The sequence below is a fragment of the Coenobita brevimanus genome, chromosome 21, assembly GCF_032717465.1.
Source record: "Coenobita brevimanus isolate Jiangsu-jjx chromosome 21, ASM3271746v2, whole genome shotgun sequence".
Lineage (NCBI taxonomy): Eukaryota > Metazoa > Arthropoda > Malacostraca > Decapoda > Coenobitidae > Coenobita > Coenobita brevimanus.
This window is the reverse complement of record NC_136974.1, coordinates 1864578-1878459: the sequence shown is the minus strand read 5'-3', so window position 1 is coordinate 1878459 and position 13882 is coordinate 1864578. Positions and strand designations below refer to the sequence as shown.

The 13882-nt window shown below is 39.1% G+C and overlaps 1 protein-coding gene across 6 annotated transcripts in view; it reads right to left on the bottom strand.

Moving 5' to 3' along the window:
* Nucleotides 1-13882, bottom strand: part of Glut1 (Glucose transporter 1) — an 85278-nt gene that overhangs the window by 15135 nt on the left and 56261 nt on the right. For 3 of the 6 annotated variants that reach the window (XM_080266687.1, XM_080266690.1, XM_080266691.1), the window contains 2 exons: nt 6601-6630; nt 4400-4432 (listed from right to left, as the gene is read on the bottom strand). The exons of 1 other annotated variant lie outside the window; for it this stretch is intronic. In XM_080266687.1, the coding sequence (XP_080122813.1) occupies nt 4400-4432; nt 6601-6630 (63 nt within the window). The remainder of the gene's footprint in view (nt 1-4399; nt 4433-6600; nt 6631-13882) is intronic. 2 more of the 6 variants (XM_080266688.1, XM_080266689.1) reach the window with 1 other exon arrangement.

Genomic DNA, 13882 nt, shown 5'->3' with positions numbered 1-13882 from the left:
TTACTGTATTTAACTTTGTATGCAACTTCTCATATTTGTATCATGACTGCAGAAGTAAAATAAAGATGATAAACTTCGGGTGAAATGGTTAATGCAGACAGAACCTGACATGGTATCACATCTTATTCTTCCTGCCACCAAACTGCATAACTGTATTACATATTAATTTTACCAAACTTCCTTGATCTATGGAAATCCTCAGCTGTTTGTTTTACCTGTCCAAATTAATATCCTCTTGTATGCTACTGATACTGAAGAGGTAAATATAGTAAACATGAGAATATTAACAGCCTCCAGCACAGGGTTAAAATTTTCATATAATTCTTGATACACCAAACAATTTTATTCAGCAATTTTATTCAATTTCAATGCTGAAAGATTTGATTAAAGATACTCTCAAACCTCAATTTAAGGGACCTCCATTTATGGGGTTTTGGATTTAAGGGACTCCATATTCTACCTGACAAACGGACAGGACCATTCAAAAAGTCCGCTGCTTGAAACATTAATATGTTTCTTTATACAGTACAGGTTAAATTATATTCATAATAATATAAATAAGTAAGATAAGTGAAACATTCATTGCATTTCATAAGACTGTCTTTATATGTGGTAAAACAATGGACATTTTCAAGTAAGGGACAAGTTGCTTTCCCATTTAGTCCCTTAAATCAAGGCTTGAGTGTACATCTTACTCCTGCAGTTCAAAAGTCTCCCCTAAACTGTCCTGAGGCAGCAGTATTGAAGAATTCATTGGACTGAACAGGTTAAAGTGCAATAAGCAAAATCAATTGCTGAGACACAAGTGTTACCAAGTTTCGCATGCTGCTCATACAGTTCAAGGCAAAGGACTGATTCATCATTTTTATATCACTATTATCAATGAGATGAGGTCTAAGAACCTCTTAATATACTTTATTCTGCACCTGAAAATATTTACTGGTGCTTAATATTCTACAGAATGTTTGTGTCAAATTTCCAGTGTCTGGCTAACAGATACTGCTATTAGAAAGTTCCCTGCAGTCCTCATATAGTAACAGAGCATTACAGCCAAATACTAATTCAATTTAAAAATGCTAATTACCCAGATGTGAAAAATTAGTTTCATATCTACTTTGGAAGGGAATCTGATGTTTATGATTCACTATTATTCAGAACTGGGACCTTCAAAAATTCAAGGGCCTCCTTTTAACAGAACAGTCTTCCTTGTCCTTTTCCCCTATTCTTTCAAAATGTCCCCTATTAGTTAACATGTCAGCATTTCTTTGTCTGTAAAAACTACTAAGCATACTGTGATGGTAGGCTGATACACCAGTTGAATTATTTTCTAACTGCTTAATTAAACAAAGTATACAGCACTTCCTAACATTATATTTCTATTCATTTATTTCAGGCCACAGGGGGATTGTGAGTGTCACTGGGGCTGTAGTGTCAGGGTATGACCATCAAGGGAAAAGGTGGGTGGGTTAACATGGTAGTGCAGAATGGGGAAAAGGGAAACAAATGGGGATGGGTTGAGGACTGGAGGGAAGCACGGTTGGTGGGTGATATGGGGTGAGATCTACACGCGCTGATGCCGTCCTTTCCCCTTACCTTCCCTCCACCCCACACACACACATACACACACCCAAACTCAGGTTCACAGTAGCTTCCCCTTTCTTGCATATCAACAGTTCTGGGTCAGAGTCACTGATATTAAAAGAAGAATTAGTCCATTACAAGAGAAAATAGTAAACTTGGAATAATTTACAAGATAGTAACTGGCCAATGCATTCTTGTTGCTTTAACATTTTATTCACTCAGACCAGTGTCAATTTAATGCAAACCAACATGAATTCTTTCAACATGTGCCACTTATTCCTTCATTTCCTCCTACTGTAAAGACTTAATAAAGCCATTTAATCTAACAACTCTTTCAGTAAAGTAATGATTCTGTTACTTCTATATACTTATGCCACTACTGGAGACTCCTCAGGAAAGAAGTTAACATAGCTTACTACTTACTCTTTTGGTATGAAAGGGCTCCAAGCTGAATAAAATCATAAGGTTTTAGCAAGAGTAACGGAGACCCACATTAGCCTTCCAAATACACTATGTTAATGCCAACAAACAGATTCACCCAAACAGCTCTTCCTTATCAGTTTATTTCTGCTTGTGCAAGGTTAAATCTCTCGCATGTTACTAATGCAATTAATCATCCATCCATCCATCATCTAATCCTATGTTGCCCCATAAGAAGCCTGGGGTTAGGCAAGTTGGTCCAGACATTTAAGATGAGAGTGAAATATATTTATAAAAATAAAAGACATCGGTAACAGACTAACAACATACAAGCAAAACAAAGCAGCTAGGATGCCATACTAGAAAGTATACGAAACTCGCAGGAACATGACCCTAACATACTGACAGTCCCCTTTGTTGTAGTTTTATATTGATATTTTTTTACTGCTACTGCACTTAACAGAAGTCTTTTGCATCACTTAATACAAATGCAAAATGTACTCTTTACCCCCTGAGCTCAAGCGCAATATATTACAATACTTTCATTTTATTACTGTTGCTGTCAGATCACTTCATTCCACTTTGAAAAGCTTTCTGTACATGCTTACATATCTTATTTTTGTTTAGATGATGGCAATTCTCTGTGTTGTTGGATCTCCGGTACCATTTCTGTTTAATCCCTTAATCCTGCGGTCCTTTTTGTAAGGCTTCATCCCAAGTCTTCTTAAGGTCTACCTACTGCTGCTCTTCCCCCACTCACACATCTTTTCACCCAATTTTCACCCTCCAGTCTCTTCACATGTCTAAATCACTATATCTCCTCCTACACATTCACTTAACAACTGATCTTTAAGATGTTTGTTTGTAGGTCTGCAATTTGTGACTATGTCATTCAAGGAAGTACCACACGTCTATCTGCCCATCCTCATCTCTTGTCCACTCCACGCTAGGCATGTTCTCTCCCTTTACTGTCCAAGTGCATAATTCTCACATTATGCACCATATGATTTTCCCTTATTGTAAAAAAAGTCCCCTCAGTGTCAGGAAAAGTAACAAAATCCCAAAATTCTTTCCATCCATTCCTAACTTTAGCATTGGAGGTAACTTTAGTTCCCCCTTCCCCTCCCCAGCATGAATCACTAACACCCTTAATACAGCATTACACTCCATAGACACAACTGCCAAATTTACCCTCACACTTCCAGCCCTTTCTCCTTATTTATTCCTACACTTAACACAATCACAATCTACCACACCCTGCAGCCAACTTCTGAAACCACCACACTTCTTTTGTACCAATTTGCTGCAAACTATATGAAGACTGAACAGCTCCCAGCACTCTTCTAACACAGCACACAGCCATACACATTCTGCCACCACAGTACCTTCATCCACATGGGTGATCATCATGTTTTTGTCCGCATTCACTCCTAGTCCCATAACTCCATTCCACCTCTCCACTTCCAAAATCTCTACAGACTCCCTCTCATTCTCTGAAATCAACACTAAGGCATTGGCATGCAACAATTCCAAAGAAGGACAGTCCAGTTACTCAACACTGCCTCAAGCACCATTATAAACAACAATGGGCTCAAAGCTTGGCCTTAGTGTATTCCAACATTCACGGAGAATTCATCACTCATGCCACCATTCACCCTCTGAGTGAAGGTGTCAATACACAGAGGACTAGGGATAGGATATGGAAAGATGAAGACAAATCTCATTCACCTTTTCCCACTAACTTCACTCCCTTTACTTCATTACCAATCCACTCCTTCAACCATCTTCAGAAATTATCACATATTCATAATATTTTCTTTCCTGCCTCTCAAAGTTCTCAATACAGTATTTTCATGAACTTCCTGTCCTCTCACTCTTCTTCCATTTCTTCACAACATAGCCAACAGTTTATAATTATGAAACTGTAATACAATAAGCATGATGTTATTTGCTCTATTGCTAATATATTTTTAATTTTCCTTATTTCTGGATCATTTATCATTCCATCTTTGGATGGGAAACAGAGTAAGAATGATGAAGATGATGATGATGATGATTACTATTATTACACCCAAAATAATTTATCCATGTAACTAATTACAATATGCTGATAATATGACATATCAAAATATGTACACATGACAAACCAGATCAATTTTATGAAAGTTTCATTACTTGTACCATACATTGTATGGCAAACAGTGTGCATGGAGGAACTGGACCTGAGCCTGTGAAGGGTGTGGAGGTGCATGAGGAAAGGGGGTGGGAAGGGTGATGGGGGAGAAGGGAAGGAGGGCAGACGCGCCACGACGAAACACTCATCTGGACAAGAGGAATATTGTAGAGGAAAAATAAACAAATAATAAAAAAAGGGACAACCAGTGTCGGCTGTACTCACAGGTGATTGCTGCTCGTGACAGCAGGGAAGTTACTGCAAAATAGAGTAAAACAAAAACGCTCATCAACTGAACAGTCTTTTTCAGGCCAATGAGACCGAGGGCCGTATTCTTGTTGACTTGGGAGATTTTGTAAAACATCTTCCTTTGCAATTTACTTTAACTATTATCTCTACATAACTTTTTGTAAACTACTGATGCAAAAATGTAACAGGCAATACAATAAATTGCTTAGCAAGAAGTGCAACAAACTCTCCTTTGCCAATGTTCACATGGGCCTGGATTCACAAACAAACGTATCAGATAATTCCCTGTTGTAATTTGGTTCTGTTTTTATGGGATGAACAAGAAAGGATGAATGTAGAATCTTCCCACATCTCTTTCTCTTCCTGCAAAAGCAAATCCCAGTTACAACATGGAACTGATCATAAGCTTGTCTGAGTAATCCAAGCAACGGTTCTGAATGTGTTTATGTCAGCAGCTGCCATTCACTCCACTAACCAAAAATTATAAACCTTTCATCTGACAGCCACACTGAGGGTGGAATAAAAAAAAAAAAAAAAAGTTAGCATAAAGGTCACCGGGAACAATAATCTAGAGAGATTGTGGGGCATTCCTTCCTTAAACCTTTTCAACCCAGGATGGTTTATCATTTATTCTTGTTGGTGCTGGACAATTTTATTCAGCTCATGATTACCTTTTCAAACAAGAGGTTAAACATCACCTGCATTAACCCCTCCACTACCAGGTCTCTCTCACCCTAAATAAAATTATCTGGCAACAGAAAGAATAAAATGAGGTACTTGGGCTGAAAGCGTTAATCCCTGACTATGGTGATTTTTTTGTTATTCTTGCTATCTCCAGACCATTATATCAATTTTAGAACCCCAATAAGAGCAAGTGGTTAAAGAAGGTTATTACCGACCTCTCCAGTCTCATGTTTCCTCTGAGTTTAGTAAAACTGTCTGGCGATGGCAAGAGTAAAGTATGAAAGAAATCATCATAGAGAAAGGGTAATCCTTCCCATTAGAATGATATCTCCTTCATTCTTGCTATCTCCAAACAATGTCATTCAACTCAGGACAGACCTCTCAAGCTGAGGAGATTAAATACAACCTTCAATAACCGGGTCTCCATTGGGTAGCTCTACTAAACCAAACAAACTCATCCAGTGGCAGCAAGAATACACTACAAAAAAGGACGTTGCCACACTGAGGGTGTGAAATGACTCCGAGGCCTGCAATGTATGAGAATGTGGCCAAAACTAACATTCTGTACCCGCCTGCACCCAGGAAGTCTCTGCTGTTATACAGGTATTGGAGGTAGGACTGTATTCATATATATGGTGGTGTATAAGATTTTTAACATATCTTCCTTAGAGATGCATTTTACACATCACACTTTTTTTTTTTATCCATCTATATATGACTGAGGCAACCTAGATTAGAATGTTAAGGTGGAACAGGTATGATGAACTTCCACGATAAAGGTGCCAAGAAGCCTACAGAGCCTCCTAAAACACAGCCGTTGATCACACATATGCAGTCAATGTTAAGTAAGGACAGAAAAGCCGGAGGTCCTTTGCTTGCAGCCACCCCTCAAAGGAAGCAGCACCAGGCAATGGGTACACAGGTAGAGATACACATTCTTTTTTCTTTCTTTTATAACAGGAACCCCAAATGGCAGATCTGGCCCAATTCTCATACTTCAGGATCTACTATATATGGGGGTGGGAGGACTAAAGTGAGGGTTGTGGGGCTAGAATTAAGGTGGTGGGGTTAGAGTAAGGGTGGTGGGGTTAGAGTAAGGGTGGTGGGGTTAGGGTGAGGGGGGAAGGTTAGAGTGAGGTTGGGATGGAGGGGGGGTGGTAGTGGGGTTAGAGTGAGGATGATGGAGAACAGAGTGAGGATGGTGGAGGATGAAAATGAGGGTGGCAGAGGCTAGAGTGAGGTGGGCAACCTGAATGGGGAGGGGGAATCTAGAGTGAGGGAGGGAGGGAACAAGAGTGAGGGTGTGGGAGGGGGCTGCAGTGAGGATGTCAGAGGGGGCTACAATGAGGGTGTGGGAGGGGGCAACAGTGAGGGGCTGGGAGAGGGTAAGAGTGAGTGAGGGGGCGAGTGAGAAAGTGGGAGGGGCTGGAACTGGGAGGGGTGAGGGAGCTTCAGTGAGCGGGGTGGGGCTGGGGGTGTCAGTGGTTACTCACCCGTATAGTCTGGACTCGTCCCGGTAATCCCTGTGAGGCATGAGGGGAAGGAAAGACACCATGAAAACTGAGGGTCCACCACATAACCATCAACAACACCATCGGTACATCCCGGTGCTAACACTTAGGACAAGCTACTCTTTCTACAAATAATACTCTCAATTAAACCACTCATTCCCTGAACTACCATAACCCTATCCTTCCATTAGTTCTGAAATGAATCAGTCAGTTAATCCTAAATTTATAATCCCTATACCTCCTTATAAAATCTTTGAGAATTCATCAATTAACACCAACAAATTCAATTCATCACTATAAAAAAAAAAAAAAAAAAAAAAAAAAAAAAAAAAAACACAGGTTTCTGCAAGACCAAAAACCCATTTTTCCACTCACACGTGAATGTGAACACAGCCTGATGAAAGAGTCTTTCAGCTATCTCATGACACTACCCTAGCATTCTGAACGATGATAGGAAATATCATCCCAGACACAGAGAGCTGAGGAGGGGAGGGATTTCCTTGCCTCATGCAAGGTAAAGTGCCTTACAAAGCACTGCAGTCTTCTTCCTGGATCACTAATATCTTGTCCACTCATTCAAATTAAACACACAAAAATGCATTTCCCACACTTCCTTTACACAACACAGCATTTTACACACTTAGCTGGTGCATTATTTACTACCACTGCTTCATGCATATGCAGGTTCACTCACTGGAACATGAGATGAGGAAGAGGAAGCACAGCTTCTTCAGGCAGGGTCAATATTAGTGGGTGCCTCCAAGTTCACTTGTTGCAGGTGAAAAATTACTTTATGGACCTGTAAAGAACCTGATTTTTTCACGTTACACTCCCTCCTTGGAGGTACCCACTGGAAGACTGCACAAAACAGATGGAGGGAGAACCAGTGTGAGGACCAGGACCTGCACATCAAACATTTGGAATGAAATGCTAACCAAACTGCATCTCTCAGGCAAGATGATTGTCGGCACTGATATCAATGTACAGAACAAAATTCAAAGATCTGGCTAAGTAGCCTGATCTTCTGTGATGGTGAAGTGCACACTAGCGGTGCTGTCCAATCAAGAGCTTTAAGCCCCAAGTGTAAAGATGCACACGTCACATGTTTACTGAACTGGCAGCAAGCATTGAGAGATCAACTAAAACATTCATCCTGTGAGTCCATCCTTATTTAACAGTGCAAATGCAATCCATTTCTTGTGAAGCTGGCATTAAAGTCATCATACAGCCCCAACCAGGAAGACAGGGAAGCACCAAAAGTATAAAATGAAGTATAAACTCCGGTACATATCTCCCAACCAGGACACGAAAGTGCCAAAAGTATCAAGTATCAACCCTGGTGAATATCTCAAATATAGTGCACATGAGGTTGGAGCTCTAGGCACTTGCACAGAGTATAAGGTGTATGTGTGGTGATATCAGGCCAGTACACCCTCAAAAAGGTAATGGCTGCACATGCTAGATCATAATCAAGTACAACACAAAGAATTAGACACTGGCAGTCATTACCACCGTGGCTGCACAAAATTACACAAAGCACACAAACTGATGAACAGACTGTAAGACACTGATGGTTAGCTACAGGATAATTCACTACTCTGATGCCCCAGAATAACACTGTACCATACATATCTGTTATTAATGAACAGCTTTAAATGGAACACTATACAATACTTAAAAATTTCAGTCTATGCCGGTCATATACGGCACTGTACTGCATTTGAGAAACTCCTTAACATCTGAATTTACCTAAACACATGGCAGAAATTATGTGCCGTTCTTCAATCAGCGCAGTGCTGAGTAGGCATCAGTAGTTCAACAGCAGTGATCCTGTTATTGTGCCTTACTTAAAAACTGATACCATACAGTATTTTTAACTCTCTGATTTAATTCAAAAATTTTTTACCTGGCTTTATGGGAAAAGGATTTTAAAATAATCCCTGAACACCTGATTAAAACACTGAAAAGTAGTATGCAACCATCCTCATGGAAAGGTAGCACCAAATATTCACAAAGTTGGAACACCAGATTAATTCATGCTTAAATGCTGAAGGAGACTGCTTTCAAAACTATAAACAAATTCTCATGATCTGAAGAAAGTAAGTGCCAGATTTCACTTCAATCAGTTCACTAATAATGAAAATACTGAAATAATTCTGAGGCCTCAATAGTAAATCACTCTGCAGAAGACAAAATTAAGATAAAATGCAAAATACAGTACAGGATGAACTAGAGAAACTCATTAAAGCAGAAGGGACATAAAAGCCAATCTATGATGTTCTAAGGACGTGGCCAAGTTTAAGACCAAAAACTAGCCAATTACTGCTCAGAGCCTGACCAAAGGTAACAAAAGGACTAGAAACTGAGAAAATAATCTGAGTAAAGAGGATGGAGATGAATGGAAAAAACAAGTACAATAAAAAAAAAAAAAGAAAGTATGCAGTGACAGGAGATGTGTCCCTCATGAGTGGAGGCTACCACCCTTTATGGAGGAAACACATTACACATGGGTGGCAAAGACACTGGCAACCCTGGAGATGCTCACTAGGCTTCCTAAGTCATTTTAACTTTAGACAAGAAGCAATGCACTCTCCCCTCAGCTCTCAAGTCTGTCTTGATTACTTCTGTCACCATTTGAAGTCTAAGTGGCATAGCAATATGGCTGCAAACTTCTTCCAAAATGCACCTCCAAGGATAAAACACAGAGTGAAGAAACAGGTTCTGCACAAGACAAAAGCACATTTTTCCTCAGTCAGGTCATGGAGGCATCTGTAACAAGAAGGCCAAAGCTGCCACTGCCATACCCAAATGCAGTAAGAAAGGATTAGTCTCCACAGAGCTAGAAAGGGGGAAGAAATGTGCTGTAACCTCAAACTGTGCTGGGAAATTAATACTAACCGCAACACTCCCTACAGATTCTAAGTTGCTTGGCCAGTAGTGGGAGTAAGAGTGAGCCAGCACTGAATATGTCTGTCCCTATATCTTGGCTTATTCAAACCACCGTGACTGTTCATCTGATAACACTTGTGAACTTATTTCCACATGAGGAGGAAGCTACAGAAGTTTGTGACCATCAGCATAGGACACTAACAAGGCACATTAAAAACAATGATCACTCTTCCTCTTCACCCACCTTCTTGCAGTCCAAAAACCAATGAATGGCAACAAGAAAGTTCAGGTGAATCCAACGGGAACTAGGGTCCCCTGACACATGGGTCAATGTGTACAAAGTGATGGTTGCTTCAGTGTACAGCTGAGTATAAAATGTGCAAAATTCACTCTACCACCATGCACCCAATATTATAAAAACAGGTCATGTCAGTGAGGAAGGACTAAATGCAACCTGAGAAAAGATGGTAGTATGGCCACAGCTAGAACTTAGACTCAGCAGAAGTGTGTCCCATCTAACTCACAGAACTTAACATTAACCAATCTAAAAAAAACACACATCACCCACTCACCAGAGAAAAAGGACTTTACCAACAAAAGTAAATAGTGAAAACTGAAGCAGGGCACTATATGAGCACACAGGAGTGACCACAGGCTAAACAAAAATGCACACTGAAAAAGGTGCCTACAATACAACCACCAGAAACAGTATCAGTGCTGGTCCACCCCAGCTTTTTTTTTTTTTTTTTTTTTTAAACAGAACGGAGGAAGGAAAAACAAATGGGGAAAAAAAAAAATAATCCATACACCAGATTACTGGTGTCCTCTATTCATAAAATATCTGTAACAGTTAGACTTGAACAGTTGTGGGTTGAAATTTGGAGGAAAACAACTCTGGGGAAGCGAGTTCCAGAGAGATGCAGTTCGGGGAATGAAAGAATTCTGATAGGCAGAAATTCTGCAATATGGTTGAGTGACATTCCAGTCTTGAGCTTGCCCTACTGACCAAACACTTCAGTGTATGTACAACCTCTCTCTCTCTCTCTCTCTGTCCTTCCCCTTGGGTAGTCTGTAGGACAGGATGCTATCTCACACATATTCCTTAGCAATATATTTTGCATGTTACACCTTATTCTCTTGTATGTTGTTTATGTCTGCCTACCAACATGGACTGCATCAACAACACACAAGAGGTTACTAACACTTTCCCATTCTTTGGATGCCCCAGGGTGTCAAAGCTTTAAATGCACAATGGTTCTCAGGAAGCCCCTGGGTGCATACAACCCCATCATGTAAAATATGCTCACAAAAAATCAATACCTCTACCTCTGAAACCATTGCAAGATACCCTAAATTAAAAAAACTCTCTAGATCTGCATAAAGGGCTCCGATAGCCAGACAAGAATGGGATTGGATGGAGAGTTGGACAGGGGGTGGGATGGGAAAAGTGTTTACATGCAATATACAAAAATAAACCGGTAAGGAGTAGTTGCTTGGAAGCCTCCTCTGCGGACAAGAATGCTGGTCCCTGACTCATAACTGCACTGAAATGACTCCCTCCCTCTCACTGCACTGGTATGTGGCCATGGATGCACAGGCTTTGGCCATCTTCTCAGTCATGCCAACAACTAACCACGAGTAAAATAAAGTATGCTTAATTTATTCACAACAATCAACTATGAGTTTTTAAAAAATCCTTCAATAACTCTCAGATAAAAACATCAAATAATTACTTAATGATGCCAATACTGAGATCAGAGAATTCTTCTAATTTTCCACCAAAGGATTCTAGTAGTTAATGTTTCACTACATCTCTAAACTCATCAAATAATAACCTAACAATGCTTCAAAACTGTTTCGGTAATGGACACACTCTAGGAATTTATCCCGCCTATCAGCTACAGTCACCTCTCTAATAAAGGACTGCATAATTCAATAAATCAATCAACTAATTGGCCAATGAATTCAGCTACAGTCACCTCTCTAATAAATGCCTGCATAATTCAATAAATCAATCAACTAACTGGGCAACGAATCATACAATTAATCTATAAATAAGTCAATCACACCACCAACTATCAATACATAACCCTGTCATAACACCAATCAGTCCTATAACATTCAATAACTAATCTTTAAGAGCCCATCACTCAATCCACAACAAATACATTACTTTTTGCCCAAGAATCTCGCACACAAATTGTTCTCATGCCTTTCAGAATAAAAAAGCTACTTTGCCCAAGAATCTCGCACACAAATTGTTCTCATGCCTTTCAGAATAAAAAAGCTACACTGTACAAATCTCTTCAAAATTTTCGTAAAATACGCTCTTTTAACAACATAAGTTATTTTAGTTAACAATAATTCAGTCTGATAAATTAACAAGGTATTTTGGTACATTTGTTACTTATGAGAAATTTCAGTATATGGTAAAATTACAGGTATTTTCAAATTCATCATATCACCCTAACCACTATAAATACACCACCTTATTCTTCTAATGAATCTCCTTTCAGTGATGCAATACTGCATATCCAGTCAGAGAAAATAAACTAACAACCCTATTCAATTTTCCCACTAACTGTTACTGAATATTACATGATTACCAAGAGCTACATCTAAAGGGCATTGTATATTCAACTAGACGTATTACAATTGGCTGGAGCTTGACTTTTTTTTTTCGGAATCAATCTTCAGAATTATAGGATTATGAAACTAATATGATATATAAAATTAACAACTTTGTAAGACTTGAATATTCAGTACAGTATAAGGTTTTCTGTGGTTCCCTAACTCCTTAATGTTAAGCAGAACAATGCACAAGGGTTATGCTGTAGTGTGATGCATCATACAACAGTAAGTGACAACAACAATGACAACAACAGCAAGAGGGTATGGTCCTGTCTTGTGAGGAGTTCTCATGCTGTCAAATTTCAATACTGTAACTAATAATAATAATAATAAATGACAATAATAATAATAATAATAATAACAATAAAAAAATAATAATAATAAAATTAATAATAATAATAAAATAAGGCTTCAAGGTGGGCAGCAAATAGAGTAGTGAGGTGTAGTAGTCATCATTTATACATGATGCAAAAACATTCTTGGTGTTTTTATGTGCTTATTGGACACCACAAAAATAAAATAAGAAAATAAAGAGAGAGAGAGAGAGAGAGAGAGAGAGAAACACGAGTTATTAAACAGTCTTTGTCCAGTCCAGCAAACAAAAGAATGTCATCAGTATATGTAGAAACTGTCTGTGGAAAAGTGTACAGTATTTTCTCCTTCAGTACCACAGCCGATCAGCTTATTCTTACTATCTACATGCTCCTGCTCAACTCAGAAGACTTTTCGTGTTGGAGTCAAGTTCAGCCTTCATTAATTCCTCGAACGTCAGAGATCTTTCCTAAGGTTAATAAAGTCGCCCATCTGCCACCTTCCATACATCCTTTAACTTCACTAACAACTCAATACACAGCCTTGATCTTCTTATATATTGTGACAGACATCAAAGTAATGGCAGCTGTCCAGGGGTAATGAATTAAGAACTGATGCATAAGGCAGACTCAAACATGGCCATCTTCACTTATGATATAAGGCAATCTTTGGCCACAGAGTTTTACAGCGACATGAAAGCAGAACCACCAAGACATAAAGCTAGTATATTCCTCAAAAAATTACATTTCTCTCCAGCAAGTGGATATCATTGCATTAGGCAACATTCAACAAATCAGACTACAAAACTGGGTATTACAGTATTCCATGTAGTACCTATGCTCAGCTTGTACAGTACATTACATGGAACTGTTGTTGTATAAATCTGTAAAACTGTATCAGCCACGACCGTTAAAGCTTTTTCATGTTCTTGTGAATAAAGTTTTACAATATCATTCCCATTACCTGGTATGAAATAGCAATTACTGTAGTTATCTTCAAAAAAATAATGCATGAAGATCATTTTACATTTCCCTCTGTGCTATACCATGCCTGCATACTGTACACCACCGACAACATAAAGGAATGGGAGGAAGAGTGATTTTTGAAAGTGGGGCACTGATGTAACTTGTATTCAAGAGACAATCTTCTGCAGACAGGATGCTCCCTCCAGGAGAGAAGCAAACAATGAAAAAGACAAAAGTAAGGCATAAAACACCAACACTCAATAAGAATCTGTTAACAAACACAAAATGAAGACCACAAAGTTCTTAGAGCCATCCTTTAAGAAGCCGACAAAAATGTCAAGGGGTAAACTTGCAAACTGTTACACAGAGATGCATTTTCCCCCATTAAAAGTTCATGAAATCACCTTACCAGGTGACACGGTCCAACCTTCATTAGACCATTACAATGTAATTCAAATAATACAAAC